At 42.6% G+C, this 15,176-nt stretch overlaps 1 protein-coding gene across 1 annotated transcript in view; it reads left to right on the top strand.

Annotated features, from left to right (window-relative positions):
• Positions 1–15,176, top strand: part of cacna1db (calcium channel, voltage-dependent, L type, alpha 1D subunit, b) — a 335,919-nt gene that overhangs the window by 234,872 nt on the left and 85,871 nt on the right. The window contains exons 33-34 of the mRNA XM_078209623.1: positions 4,128–4,230; positions 8,059–8,160. Of these exons, the coding sequence (XP_078065749.1) occupies positions 4,128–4,230; positions 8,059–8,160 (205 nt within the window). The remainder of the gene's footprint in view (positions 1–4,127; positions 4,231–8,058; positions 8,161–15,176) is intronic.

Here is a 15,176-nt window from a genome sequence, read left to right as displayed (position 1 = left end):
TGTCATCAGCAAATTTACTGATCCACCCTTCAGCCCCCTCGGTGGAGTTGTAGACAGTGCGGAGGGAAGTGGCAGGTTGCAGAGGGACATAGATAAGCTGCGGAGCTGGGCTGAGAGGTGGCAAATGGAGTTTAATGCGGAAAAGTGTGAGGTGATTCACTTTGGAAGGAGTAACAGGAATACAGAGTACTGGGCTAATGGTAAGATACTTGGTAGTGTGGATGAACAGAGGGATCTGGGTGTCCATGTGTATAGATCCCTGAAAGTTGGCACCCAGGTTGATAGGGTTGTTAAGAAGGCGTACTGTGTGTTAGCTTTTATTGGTAGAGGGATTGAGTTTCGGAGCCAGGAGGTCATGCTGCAACTGTACAAAACTCTGGTGCGGCCGCATTTGGAGTATTGCGTACAGTTCTGGTCGCCGTATTATAGGAATGATGTGGAAGTGTTGGAAAGGGTGCAGAGGAGATTTACCAGGATGTTGCCTGGTATGGTGGGAAAATCGTATGAGGAAAGGCTGAGGGGCTTGAGGTTGTTTTCGTTAGAGAGAAGAAGGTTAAGAGGTGACTTAATAGAGGCATACAAGATGATCAGAGGATTAGATAGGGTGGATAGTGAGAGCCTTTTTCCTCGGATGGTGTTGGCTAGCACGAGGGGACATAGCTTTAAATTGAGGGGTGAGAGATATAGGACAGATGTTAGAGGTAGGTTCTTTACTCAGAGAGTAGTAAGGGCGTGGAATGCCCTGCCTGCAGCAGTGGTGGACTCGTCAACGTTGAGAGCGTTCAAGTGGTTATTGGATAAACATATGGATGATATTGGAATAGTGTAGATTAGAGGGGCTTTAGATTGGTACCACTGGTCGGCGCAACATCGAGGGCCGAAGGGCCTGTACTGCGCTGTTATGTTCTATGTTCCTCTAAGTCATTAATAAAAATCACAAAGAGCAGAGGACCAAGCACTGATCCCTGTGGCACTCCCAATTGGCAAACCATTTGGGATCTTTGGCATCATTAATAGAGGTAGCTTTGTTCAGACCACAACTGGAGTATTGCATCTGGTTCTGATCTGCTTTGGCAGATGAGGCAAAGGAGAATCCAAAGAGCTTCTACAAATACATAAAAGGCAAAAGAGTAACTAGGGAGAGAATAGGGCTTCCTAAGGATCAACAAGGTCATCTTTGTGCGGAGCCACAAGAGATGGGTGAGATCCTAAATTAATATTTCTCATCAGTATTTACTGTTGAGAAAGGCATGGATGTTAGGGAACTTGGAGAAATAAATAGTGATGCCTTGAGGAGTGTACATATTACAGAGAAGGAGATGCTGGAAGTCTTAAAACGCATCAAGGCAGATAAATCTCTGGGACCTGATGAAGTATATCACAGGACATCGTGAGAGGCTAGAGAGGAAATTGCGGGTCCCCTAGCAGAGATATTTGAATCATTGACAGCCACAGGTGAGGTGCCTGAAGATTGGAGGGTGGCAAATGTTATGCCTTCGTTTAAGGAGGGCTGCAAGGAAAAGCCTGGGAACTATAGACCGGTAATCTTAACGTCTGTAGTGGGTAAGTTGTTAGAAGGTATTCTGAGAGACAGGATCTACAGGCATTTAGAGAGGCAAGGACAGATGAGGAAAGTCAGCATGGCTTTGTGAGTGGAAAATCATGTCTCACGAATTTGATTGAGTTTTTTGAAGGGGTAGCCAAGAAGGTAGATAGGGCAGTGCAGTCGATGTTGGCTACATTGCAAAGCATTTGACAAGGTACTGCAGCTAGGTTGTTGCATAAGGTTAAATCTCATGGGATCTAGGACGAGGTGGCCAATTGGATACAAAATTGGCTTGATGATAGAAGACAGAGGATTGTTGTAGAGGATTGTTTTTCAAACTGGAGGCCTGTGACCAGAAGAGTGCCTCAGGGATAGTGCTGGGTCCATTGTTATTTGTCATTTATATTAATGATTTGGATGAGAATTTAAGATGCATGGTTAGTAAGTTTGCAGATGACACCAAGATTAGTGGCATAGTGGACAGTGAAAAAGGTTATCGAGGATTGCAATGGGATCTTGATCAATTGGGCCAATGGGCTGATGAACGGCCGGTGGAATTTAATTTAGGGATAAATGTGAAATGATGCATTTTGGTAGAGCGTTGGGGATAGTTATAGAACAACTAGATCTAGGGGTGCAGGTTCATAGCTCCTTGAAAGTGGTGTCACAGGTGGACAGAGTGGTGAAGAAGACATTCGGCATGCTTGGTTTCATTGGTCAGAACATTGAATGCAAGAGTCTTCTTGAAGTTGTACGAGACATTGGTTTGGCCACACTTGGAATACTATATACAGTTCTGGTCACCCTATTATAGAAAGGATATTATTAAACTAGAAAGAGTGCAGAGAAGATTTACTAGGATGCAAACCAGGACTTGATGATTTGAGTTATAAGGAGAGGCTGGATAGACTGGGACTTTTTCCCTGGGATGTAGGAGGCTTCGGGGTGATCTTATAGAGGTTTATAAAATAATGAGGGGCATAGATAAGGTAGATAGTCAATATATTTTCGCAAAAGTAGGGGAGTCTAAAATTAGAGGGCATAGGTTTAAGGTGAGAGGGGCGAGATACAAAAGGGTCCAGTGGGGTAATTTTTTCACACACAGGGAGGCGAATGTCTGGAACAAGCTGCCAGGGGTGGTGGTAGTAGGGGTGGGTACAATTTTGTCTTCTAAAAAGCATTTAGATAGTTACATGGTAAGATGGGTATAGAGGGATATGGGCCAAATGCGGGCAATTGGGACTAGTTTAAGGGTTAACAACTGGGAGACATGGACAAGTTGGGCTAAAGGGCCTGTTTCCATGCTGCAAACCTCTATGACACTGTAATAGTTCCAGGGGCATGTGATCTTAGCAACAAGGTTCATTTAGGGACTGGGGTTGTTCTTCTTGGGGCAAAAGAGATTGAGGGGAGATTTGATAGATGTATATAAGATAATGAAAAGTTTCGATATGGTGGGCGGAGAAAAGCTGTTTCCATTAGTTGACCGTACAAGAACTAGTGTATTTGCGTTTTGGGCAAGAAATGCAGGGCATTGTGAGGCAGAACCTTTTTTATGTGTCGAGTGGTAATGACTGGAGCTAGCTGCCTCTCAATGCAATGGAAGCAAAATGACACGGGATTTAGGGGAGGCGATGGCATAGTGTATTATCACTGCAGTAGTAATCCAGCAACTGAGGCTAATGGGACCCAAATTCCAATCCCACCACTGCAGATGATGAAAGTCTAATGATGACCATGGGACCATTGTATTGAATGGTCACTAATATTCTTTGGAGGATGAAATCTGCTTTCCTTACTTGGTCTGGTCTACCATTTGAATCCAGATCCACAACAATGTTGTTGTCTCATAAATGCCCACTGAAATGGCCTACCAAGCCACTAAGTTAAATGGCAGTTAGGGATGGCAATAAATGTTGGCCCAGCCAGGGATGCCCATGTCCCATGAACTGTTTTTTTAAATGATTAATAATTTCAAAAGGAAATTGGATGGACACTTGAGAGAAGTAAACTTGCACGGCTGTGGAGGTAGAGAAGAGGAATGGACCTGACTGGATTGCTCTACAGAGTTAGCATGGGCAGCACGGTAGCACAGTGGTTAGCACTGCTGCCTCACAGCGCCAAGGACCTGGGCTCGATTCCCAGATTGGGTCACTGTCTGTGTGGAGTTTGCACGTTCTCCTCGTGTCTGCATGGGTTTCCTCTGGGTGCCCCGGTTTCCTCCCAAAGTCTGAAAGACGTGCTGGTTAGGTGCATTGACCAGAACAGGCACCAGAGTGTGGCGACTAGGGGAATTTCACAGTAACTTCATTGTAGTGTTAATGTAATGTCAATGCCTTACTTGTGACTAATAAATAAATTTTACTTTAGCATGGACTCGATGGTTTGAATGTCATTTTGTGTCATTATAACACCATAATGGAACTTCCTCTGAGTCAAGAAGCATAAAAGATTATTCTGAAGAGCAGCACCCTTAGATTGCTCAAATGATAATAATTCTCACCCAAACAGAACGTAACATAATATAGTAAAATATTTTCCCTTGTATATCTAATATTTACTATTTACTTTTAAATTACAGAGATTGGTAGCCATGAACATGCCCCTGAATAGTGATGGAACGGTGATGTTCAATGCAACCCTTTTTGCCTTGGTGAGAACAGCTTTGAAAATCAAAACAGAGGGTAAGATTTGTTTAGATTTGGATCAGAAGTGTAGAAAGGTATCTGAATTATATCTAGTGATAATTGATATTGATTTAATACTAATGGTCAAAACTGACTTGAATAAATTTCTTTGAGCCATGCCTCTCAGCCTACAAACTTGAAGATACAGCCTTTGAAAGCAGGAACCATAATTGGCTAAAATGGAGTAAAAATCAAAATATTGCAGATGTTTGAAATCGGAAATAAAAACAGAAAATGCTGGAAGCACTCAGCAGGCCAGGCAGCATTCGCAAATAAACAGCTAACATTTCAGGTCAATTAACTTAGTCATCAACCTGATCTTTGGCGGGGGAATCTCCAGGCCAGCTCACCCTGATCATGGTCACAATGACCTGGAGAATTGGGAGTAAGAGTTTTAACAGCACCAGGTTAAAGTCCAACAGGTTTATTTGGTAGCAAATGCCATTAGCTTTCGGAGCGCTGCTCCTTCGTCAGATGGAGTGGAAATCTGCCTTTGTCCACTCCATCAGCATTCCACTCCATTTGACGAAGGAGCAGCGCTCCGAAAGCTAATGGCATTTGCTACCAAATAAACCTGTTGGACTTTAACCTGGTGTTGTTAAAACTCTTACTGTGTTTACCCCAGTCCAACGCCGGCATCTCCACATCCCGAATTGGGAGTAGGCAGGAAAGCAGGTTTTGTGCGGGTCATCAAACCTGCTGCTACCCTCCCAGGCTGCGCTGCCGCACTGGTTGATTTCCTGGCCAGAGTGGGTGCGAAGCCTATTAATATTTAAATACACACATTTAAATACAATTAGTGGATTTGCAGTCTGAGTCAAATGGCCTCTGCTATTCACCCACCTCCCCAGTGGGATCTGCAGCAGGCAGCCTTTGGTACAGGTCCTTACAAGCGAGGACCTGGTATGTTGAACCCCAAGGGTTGAGAAAACACCACCAACTCCTCAGCAATGAGAGACATCCTCCTCACACCACGCAGGCAGGAGGTTTATCTGACCTGACCCCTCCTCCTCAGTCCCCTTCCCCTCAGTCCCCCTCCCCCTTCAGACTCCCCACTGCCCCTTGGCACTTACACCCTGGCATGGCACCTTGGCCCCAAGGGGGGCTTGAGGAGGTAATTCCAGTAGCCATTTGCCCTTCTGCTGCTGTCAGGTTGCAGAGGAAGGGGTCCTGGGGGTTGGGTGGGCTCAGGCTGGGAGCATGTGGCCTCACAGTCCCAGTATAGTTCTGAGAAAGTGCTACAATGTCTGTGGTGCCAGTGTTCAGGTGAGATGTTTACCCACTCAGACAAATGTAAAAGATCCAACATTATTGTCTATGGGACTTGCTGTGCACAAAGCGGCTGGCATACACATTTTCCACATTATCGCAGTGGCCACACTTTCAAACATGGTGAGGCATTCTGGGATATTTTGAAATCATTAAAGCTGCTGGAGAAATGCTTATTCATTGTTTTTTTCCCCCTCACTGATGTAAATAGATGAAGGGAATCCCCTTCCCAACTCTTTTACCCCCTTCCCTCACCCACTGCTTTCTCACCACTGCCACAAAATTGAGTTGGATCAGTGGCAGATGCTCAGCAAATTTCAGAACTACTATACACAAATATATTGAGCCAGTGAAGGTTTTAATCGGGATCAGTTCATAGATAGCAAGCTGCAGTTTTAACAGCAAATTTGTTTCCATGTTGTACGACCTATATTTTTTCCATTGCTAGTTTAATTGAATTTTTGGGGTATAACATTGGACCTGGTGCCTGACTCGTTCCTACCCCAGCCTTCACTGTCAGGCCAGCCAGAAGATGCATTTCACGTTGGGTGGGTCTTAATTAACCACCCAGCATGTAATCACATTGAGAATGCAATCTCACCTAGGAGCAAATTATACATCTGCTTCCGGGACTACTGACTTTGCGCACATGTTGAGTGTGAAAGTCAGGCCTGGGCTTTAATAATCTGACCCTGGACAATTATTTCCTGCAGTACCACCATTTTTCTGCTGAAGTATTTAATCTTCTTCGTGTCCAGATATGTATTCGCTAGTTTATCACAGATTTCCTGTTACCTTTGGGTCACTAAAAAAATCTTTCTCAGGAATTTTAATGAGACAAAAATCATTTAAGTATAGACCAGTTAGCTTAACATCTGTTGTTGGAAAAATGTTAGAGTCCGTTTTAAAGGATGTAATAGCAGTGCATTTAGAAATACATAACATCATCAGGCAGAGACAGCACGGCTTCATGAAGAGGAAATCATGCTTGACAAATTTATTAGAATTCTTTGACGTGGTAAAGAGCAGGATAGATGAAGGGGGACCAGTAGATGTAATATACTTGGATTTTAAAAAATATTCAATAAGGTACTGCTCAAAAGGCTACTTAATAAAAAAATACCCTATACATAATGGAAACATAACTGCTTTCACGCAATAGGTTTTCAATTATGGTTGATCTATATTGATAGCAATGTTTCAGTAGTCCAAAGTATATTATAGAAACATAGAAAAACTACAGCACAAACAGGCCCTTCGGCCCACAAGTTGTGCCGAACACATCCCTACCTTCTAGACCTACCTATAACCCTCCATCCTATTAAGCTCCATGTACTCATCCAGGAGTCTCTTAAAAGACCCTATTGAGTTTGCCTCCACCACCACTGACGGCAGCCGATTCCACTCGCTCACCACCCTCTGTGTGAAAAACTTACCCCTAACATCTCCCCTGTACCTACCCCCCAGCACCTTAAACCTGTGTCCTCTCGTAGCAGACATTTCCACCCTGGCAAAAAATCTCTGAGCGTCCACCCGATCTATGCCTCTCAACATCTTATACACCTCTATTCGGTCTCCTCTCATCCTTCGTCTCTCCAAGGAGAAAAGACCGAGCTCCCTCAGCCTATCCTCATAAGGCATGCCACTCAATCCAGGCAACATCCTTGTAAATCTCCTCTGCACCCTTTCAATCTTTTCCACATCCTTCCTATAGTGAGGCGACCAGAACTGAGCACAGTACTCCAAGTGGGGTCTGACGAGGGTCTTATATAGCTGCATCATTATCCCTGGACTCCTAAACTCAATCCCTCGATTGATAAAGGCCAGCACACCATACACCTTCTTAACCACCTCCTCCACCTGTGGGGCCGATTTTAGAGTCCTATGGACCCGGACCCCAAGGTCCTTCTGATCCTCTACAGTACTAAGAGTCTTTCCCTTTATATTGTACTCCTTCATCCCATTTGACCTACCAAAATGGACCACGACGCATTTATCTGGGTTGAAGTCCATCTGCCACTTGTCTGCCCAGTCTTGCATCCTATCTATGTCCCCCTGTAATTTCTGACATCCCTCCAGACTATCCACAACCCCACCAACCTTCGTGTCGTCGGCAAATTTACCAACCCATCCCTCCGCTTCCTCATCCAGGCCATTTATGAAAATGACAAACAGCAAGGGTCCCAGAACAGATCCCTGGGGCACACCACTGGTGACCGACCTCCATTTAGAAAAAGACCCATCTATACCCACTCTCTGCCTCCTTTGGGCAAGCCAGTTCTGGATCCACTGGGCAGCAGCCCCTTGGATCCCATGCCCTCTCACTTTTTCTAGAAGGCTTGCATGGGGGACCTTATCGAACGCCTTGCTAAAATCCATATAAACCACATCTACCACCTTCCCTTCGTCAATGTGTTTAGTCACATTTTCGAAGAACTCCACCAGGCTCGTAAGGCACGATTATTTCCAGCAAAATGAATGATAAGCTGTTCCACTGTTTCAAAAGCTTCATGTGACTGATTCTGTTGCATGTTTTTTTTTTCTCCTTTCATACAGGCAACCTAGATCAAGCTAATGAGGAACTGAGAGCTGTTATTAAAAAAATATGGAAGCGAACTAGCATGAAGTTGCTAGATCAGGTGGTGCCTCCAGCTGATGGTTAGTGCCAAGACTTTCAGATTGATTTTCACTGCTATTAATTAAATTACATTCTCAAGAATCACAACCTTTTAACAGTTTGTTATTGAATAATATAGGATAAGTGCATCTTTAAAAAAAAAACCCAATAAAACATTTGCCATCATTGATTTTGTATTTGATGCAAGAGGGAAATGTGCATTATGATTGGAATTCACTTACAGTTTTTGATGATTGAAAAATAACTCAAATCTGAAGACATATTCCTCCATTTATTTGAAACTACAGTTATTTTATTGAAGTATATTTTATGAGAAATGTAGCCATGGTATTTATTGTTTATCTACTGCAGCATATAATATAATGCAGTAAAATGGTAAGTACATGGGAGATAAGGTCTGCAGCTTAACACGATAAGTAATGAGTAATAAAACATTATAGTTAAAATTCTTATTGATATTCAGTATTCTTCAAGTTTAGAATTTTGCTAAATACTACTTAATTTTTAAAATTAATATTTCAAACTTATTTAAGTGACCATTTGCTTCAACTTTGTTTTTTAATGCTTGCATGGCATAAATGAAGATAGCAATGCATGTATTCAATAACATTTCAACTTTTTTGCTTGAGCTTCTCTGCAGCTTCTGTCACTTTCTTCTCTCAATCTGTAAGAATATTCTGAAGCAATTCTGTTTTAGGCCGGTGGCATGGAACTCGTGTTGCCTCTTAACAACTGTTTCCCCTAAGATTTCTTTGAAATGGAGACCTGTGCTTCAGAAATATTCCACACAGCCAGTTCTGCCTGTCTGCATGTCTCGGAAATCAGAAACAATAAGGAGGCTTTTCATCTTTACAAAGTTTCATACTTTCATGCTTGTATTACTACAAAGTTACAACTAGTTTTCAAGCTTGCTAACTATTTAGTAAACACATTCATTTAATTGACAAAATTATTAGCCTTTACACTTGGATTCAAGTGCATTTTTTGTGCTAATTGTATCGAACTTGTCTTTGTCTATTGGGTGAGGGTTACGTTTTTCCACGACATTTTAAATCTGTTGTGAGATGGGCACAAACAGAATAAATTACCAAATTGAATTAGGCAAATAACTTTTCCAACAAACATTTGGTTGCGTCCTTGATGAGACAGATTGATGGGTGCAAAAACAGCAATTGCTGACTCGTTAGTGGCAACAAAATGTTTGTTATGTCAAAAACGATAGATAAAATACAGTAAATAATACTTTTGCAACAACAGGAATTATAGTGCACCAAACATTAAAGGCCCTTTTGTCTGAGTCTGGCAATATGAGGGATAATATTCCATCTTGGCACTGCTGACTGAATTTTAGCTCTGCTGTGTATAGTTTCTAAGTCATTCAAATTGATGTTTGAGAAATCATGGGCAATCTATGCCCGCATTCTAATGGGTGAGATTTCTCAATGGAAGTGTGAAGTTGAAAAATTACTTGAATTCAAGAGCATTTGTTATGCGAATTAGCAAACTCGTCTTTGCTTATCAGGTGAGGGTTACATTTTTCCACAACATTTTTAAAGTCTGATAGTATTGCTGCCTTCCAAAAAATTAAAATAGCTTCTTCAAAATACTACAGTTCATATTTACAAGAATTTAGGCCACCTTAAAATAACCTATAAAATGATTTGAAATATAATGCAAAAATATTTTCGCTTGTTTATGGAGGTGTAGTTGTTTATTTAAAAATTCAATAATCTTTATAAGTTATCCTTTCTGGTAACATTTCTTGAGTCTGTTCTCTGCATCATGATCATTGAACAGGATTTCAAAGCGGGTAGCTAAATTCTAAGATAAATTAGATAAATTCTAAGTCCCAATTCCACACTCATGCAATGCTTTTATAAAATATATGTCGCCAAATTGGGCAGGAGATGAGCTTGGTTCCTAATTAGTGGCACAGTGCATCACCAGGAGATGGGAGCTGCCTGTCTGGGGTTAGTGGCAAAAGCAGGTAGCAGCCATGATGGGGCGGTCCACTGCCTTGCTAAATAGAACAGACAACACCTCGGAGGACAGGAAAGTGGCCATGCAGCTAAAATGACTGTAAAGTGTTCAACCTGTACAAGCTGTCCCATGAAATGACACTTCTAAAGAATTAAATATAAACTTTTATTTCTCCCCACAACAAACCTGACAGCTATGCACTAACATGCACCAGATTGTTGCTGAATATAGCTTTGAGAATCTCCTTCCCTGACTATTAACAGGCTCCTAAAGGAATTTAATGAGCCATTAATTGGAACCAGTGTGCTCCCCATTCCCCACCCCAGCCTGGCCATCCCTTTGAAAATTATAGACTGTGCCAGAGGCATTGGAATCCAGAGACAACTTCCAGGACTGTGATTTTTAAATTCTGCTCACTTTGGGTCCTGGTCTGTTGGTGTTTGAAAATCCAGCCCATGGAGTCTGTGGTGTGGGGGTGAGGGGAAAGTTTTCCCATTTTCCCACCTTAGATTGGGCAAATTCATAGTGGAGAATAACAAAAATGCCAGCAGTGAGGCCCACTGTTGCGGCCTCATTGCCCTGTCAGAATTCCCTCTCGCTCCCTTGCTGAGACTGCCACCACCAGCTACTTGTATGTCTTCAGCATGTAAATGCTGGCAATGGGCTGAAGGCAGGTAAATTTACCTCATGTTTACCTGGGACACCATTTGGAAAACGACACTAAGGTGTGGTGTTAATGTTTCTGACTTGCTGCAGTGGAAGGAGTGGCAGTGGCCATTCTTGCTCCATACCACCACCAACACTGACCTGTTGTAGGCTATAGTCTCAGTGCTCCAATCTCTGATCTGGCATTCTAATTATCAGTAAATTGCTGCTAATTATATTAGATGCTCTCTGGCCTGTTACGAATGCCAATTCTGGAGGGTACCTGACTGGCCTCCATTAATGGAATGCTATATATGCTGCACCTGTGCCTCCTCCCTGATTTCCTGCATTGTTAAATTGTACATTCCGATGTATTAATGCTGATTTGCTGCAAATGTGAAGCTATTGAGTTATGTGTTTCCATGTGAGCACTGAAAAATGCATTGGCTTCCAATGGCTTTCTTTGCTAGGAGGTCTTCCTCTCTCTAAAATCAGACACCCATTCACTCTTGCAACACCAACAAGTATGAGGGTGGCCCAGAAAGGGCCCTTTAGTGCAGCAGTGCACTCTTCCCATTCAGAATTGCATCTACTTTTGAATTACAACTGCATGACCCAGTAGAACAAGATGGTGCTTCTGCACTTCTATTCCAAAACAAGCTTCAGCACTCCTTCTCTGACTGTCCGTGTTTCCAAAATCCATCTGGAACTTCACAATGTGAAGGTAAAGTTCCCTCCTGTTATTCTCCAACCTCCCCCAGTAATACTGGATACCATAGTTGTTGTGAGGATCTACCTACCCACCTGAATCCATCACTACTGAAGTGCACTTCAATCACCAGACCATCTGCAGCCCAGTACATATAAAGACACGCTCATGCACAGCAACTGTGAGATAACCCTGCACACAAGCTGTGCATTATTCCTACTGGACACACAGCTCTTGCCCTTCCCTGGAGCTCCCAATGATTATTCCTGGTGCACCAAATGACTGTCTCCACTGATTGACTGTTGACTATGAGGTTCACAAGGCCCCAGGGTGTCTCAAATCTCTGACTGCTTTCCACAGAATCCCAGAGGTGTCTTTACTCTCTGACTCCTGACTGCAAGCCCCAGACGAAGGACTTTGACTTTCACATTGTTGCCATTGTCCTGATGACTGAGGACTACACTGTCTCTCTTCCCAAACCACCCCCGACCATAAGTCTGCATGAGACCCATCCCTCTTGTGGAACACTAACAACCTCCCTTCCTTTCCCACTCGAGAGTCTGTGTGCATCCCCTCCGATTCATACATGCATATATGTGATATCCCTTTCACCCCCTTGTTTGTTGCATTCCCTTGGTCTCATCACCTCTCATCATTCCTCCTTCTCCATTACCTTGCAAAACCTTCCTGCTCCTCTGACTTCCATTGTGCCCCCTTCCACTGCTACCTCCTCCCTTCCTTAGCGTCCTTCTGGACAATGGTGGTACACACTGGGAGCAGACCATACCTAAACTCCTCCATTCCTGGTTGCAGTACTGATTGGTGTCTGAAAGTTGAGCCCTGGCCTGAGTACTGTGACTACAGAGGCAAGTGCCAGGGGAGCAGACCAAGTCTATAGCCCAGCAGTGTGGGGGTCCAGCTGCATTGCAATCAGAGTGGCGTAGCAATATGGAATGTTGGTTATTTGTGTTGCACTCTTGAAGCCTCGAGGTCCGATGTGTGCACGCCACCCTTTTCAAATGAGATTCAGACAGACGTGATTTCCCACTGGCGTGATTCAAGATTGCAAGGCAGCATATGATTCTGGCGAGAAGCTAATTTAATCAGCATTCATGAAATGGTAATGAATGCAAATGGCATTCATACCACTGGTCAGTGGAATACCCGATCCGGCATTAAACTGTCATTGGGAGAATGGCAAACTATTTTTATGCTGGTGGGTTTCTGACTTATTGCTTTCTGCTGGATTCTCTTCTCCTGCTTAACACAAATCCTGCCATGGGTGAGATGGGAAAATTCTGCCAATTGTGTTTAAAAAAAGCCTCTGAGATACAGCTATAAGACCACCAGATCCAGGCGCAGAATTAGGCCATTTGGCCCACCGAGTCTGCTCCGCCATTCTTCCATGGCTGATATGTTTCTCATCCCCAATCTCTCGCCTATTCCCCATAGCCTTTGATCCCCTTATCTGTCCTGGGAGTTCCTCACACAGCACTCCCCATCCTTAATTATAACTGTAGTCAAATACAAATGCATCAAAATTCACAAAACTGTTCCAAATTTATAAATAATTTGGCTCCAAGAACTTTCCACTTCTCTTCACAAGCAGCACAATACATTTCCAGCCCTTTGAACATTCTCCTTCATATTTCACAATCCCCATAGCTTATTTTCCATGTTTGATACCAGGTGCAACGAGTCCAGTGTGAACAATATAATCCGTAACCTCAATTTTATTTCCAGGCAGGTATGCAGCAAAGCGAGAAGCAATCTCAACAATTTCAATGGCAGGGTCTCAGTTGCATGCCGCTGGCTGACATCCTGATCAAACAGCCTGAAACATTAGGAAGCAGCTGCCTAGGCATTAAAATCAAGCTAGGCAAGTAAGGAAAATGGGTCGGTAAAATCCTGGTAGGAATGGGTGTCATGGTGGCAGTGCTGGAGCAGAGGATGCCCACGATTTCCTCGTGAGGCCAGGGCCACTCCTGCTCTTCCTGGCCCACAAGAATATGAAAAAAACATACTTTGCCATGTCGCCTCTGTGGCTCTTCTTACTAACAGACTCATCTCCTACTATTAATAGATCTCCCACTTAACTGTCTCAGGCTGAAAATGAATCTTCTGCCCAACCCTATACACTCTCCATCACAAAGACTGCCTATTCCATCTCTGTGACATCATCCATCGCTGCTCCTGTCTCTTACACCCACGTCCATGCTTTTTCAGCTTCAGTCTCAACTTTTCTTTTCTTTATACTTTCGTAGGTTGTGGGTATTGCTAGCAAGGCCAGCATATGTTGTCCATCCCTAATTGCCCTTAAACTTAATGGCTTGCTTGGCCATTTTGGAGAACAGTTAAGAATTCAACCACATTGCTGTGGCCCCAGATTTCCTTCTGTAAAGGAGATTGATGAACCAGATGGGGTTTTGCAACAACTGATGATTGTTGTCATGGTCATCATTACTGAGGCTAGCTTTATATTCCAGATTTAGTAATTGAATTTATATTCCATCATGGTGGAAATTGAACTCTCAGCATTAGTCTGGGCCTCTGGATTACTAGTCCAGTAGACATTGCCACTGCACCACCATCTCTTGCCAACGTCTCATTCATTATAAAGCACTGTTGACTGTGCCCTATGCTGCCATTACTCTTCATCCTGACTTATATTAGCTCCTTGTCCCTCAACGCCTCAAATTTGAAATTCTCATTATTGTATTTAAATCCCTTTATGACCTTGACTTTCCCGACCTGTCAACCATCATCGTCATGAATAGATTTTCTATAACTTACAACTGCAACTAGTTCAACAGTATTAAGGAAAACTATCAGCCTAGTACTTAAGTTGTTTTGGAACTGGATTCATGAGTTTAGTTCTTGAATGCTTATAGCATGTTAGAATTAATATGAATACTTCACAATCCAGGATAACAGATACATTTAATTGATTATAATCTATGTTATCATCAAGAAGCTCTATTAACAACAGCATTTACGTAGAGCAAAATGCTGTTTTGTAATATTGTTAATGTCAACTCCCCTCAGGGCATTGCATGAAATGGAGAAAGAAAAGTGCTTCTACTCTGCTATAAAAATAATGAGAAACTAGGGTCAATGATACCAATAAACAAATGTTTAACATTTTTGTGTGAAATTTGCTAAAGCTCTATTTTAATTAAAGACTTATCCCATTTATTTTGAATGGTTAATGCCTCCACTTAAATAGTAGACAAAGTAATATCATGCATGTTTTAAGCACAGTCCGTGATACAATTAACAATACTCTCTCGGTTAATATGCCTCTAACCCTACTGCCAGAAAAATATGCCCATTATATCTGGTGACCTTTTTTTACAGTTCTGAATTATGCAGCCAGGTTAAATTTTTGAAATGCTACCAGCTGTGGACTTCCACTGACTAAGGAATTAAGTTGAGACTGCCCAAATGAAAACAATCAGTGAATAACATTACCCATCTAAATGTATTTCATGAAGCTCTGTTTAAACATGAACTTAGTTCAATTTAGAGGCTTCCTGTGTCTACTGACACATAAGGCAGACAAAGCATGTGCTTATGTCTGTTTCTATAGCTAGTTTTTCCATGAAGAGGTCGCCAGCCTGTCATGAAAAGCATGTCTTGCATCAAGCACGTCTGACCAGAAGACTTTCTTGGTCTTACTGCCTGCGATAGGATGATAGTATT

Source organism: Mustelus asterias, chromosome 3, assembly GCF_964213995.1.
Source record: "Mustelus asterias chromosome 3, sMusAst1.hap1.1, whole genome shotgun sequence".
Lineage (NCBI taxonomy): Eukaryota > Metazoa > Chordata > Chondrichthyes > Carcharhiniformes > Triakidae > Mustelus > Mustelus asterias.
Note: the sequence above shows the minus strand (reverse complement) of the source record. Positions and strands in the feature narration are given on the sequence as shown.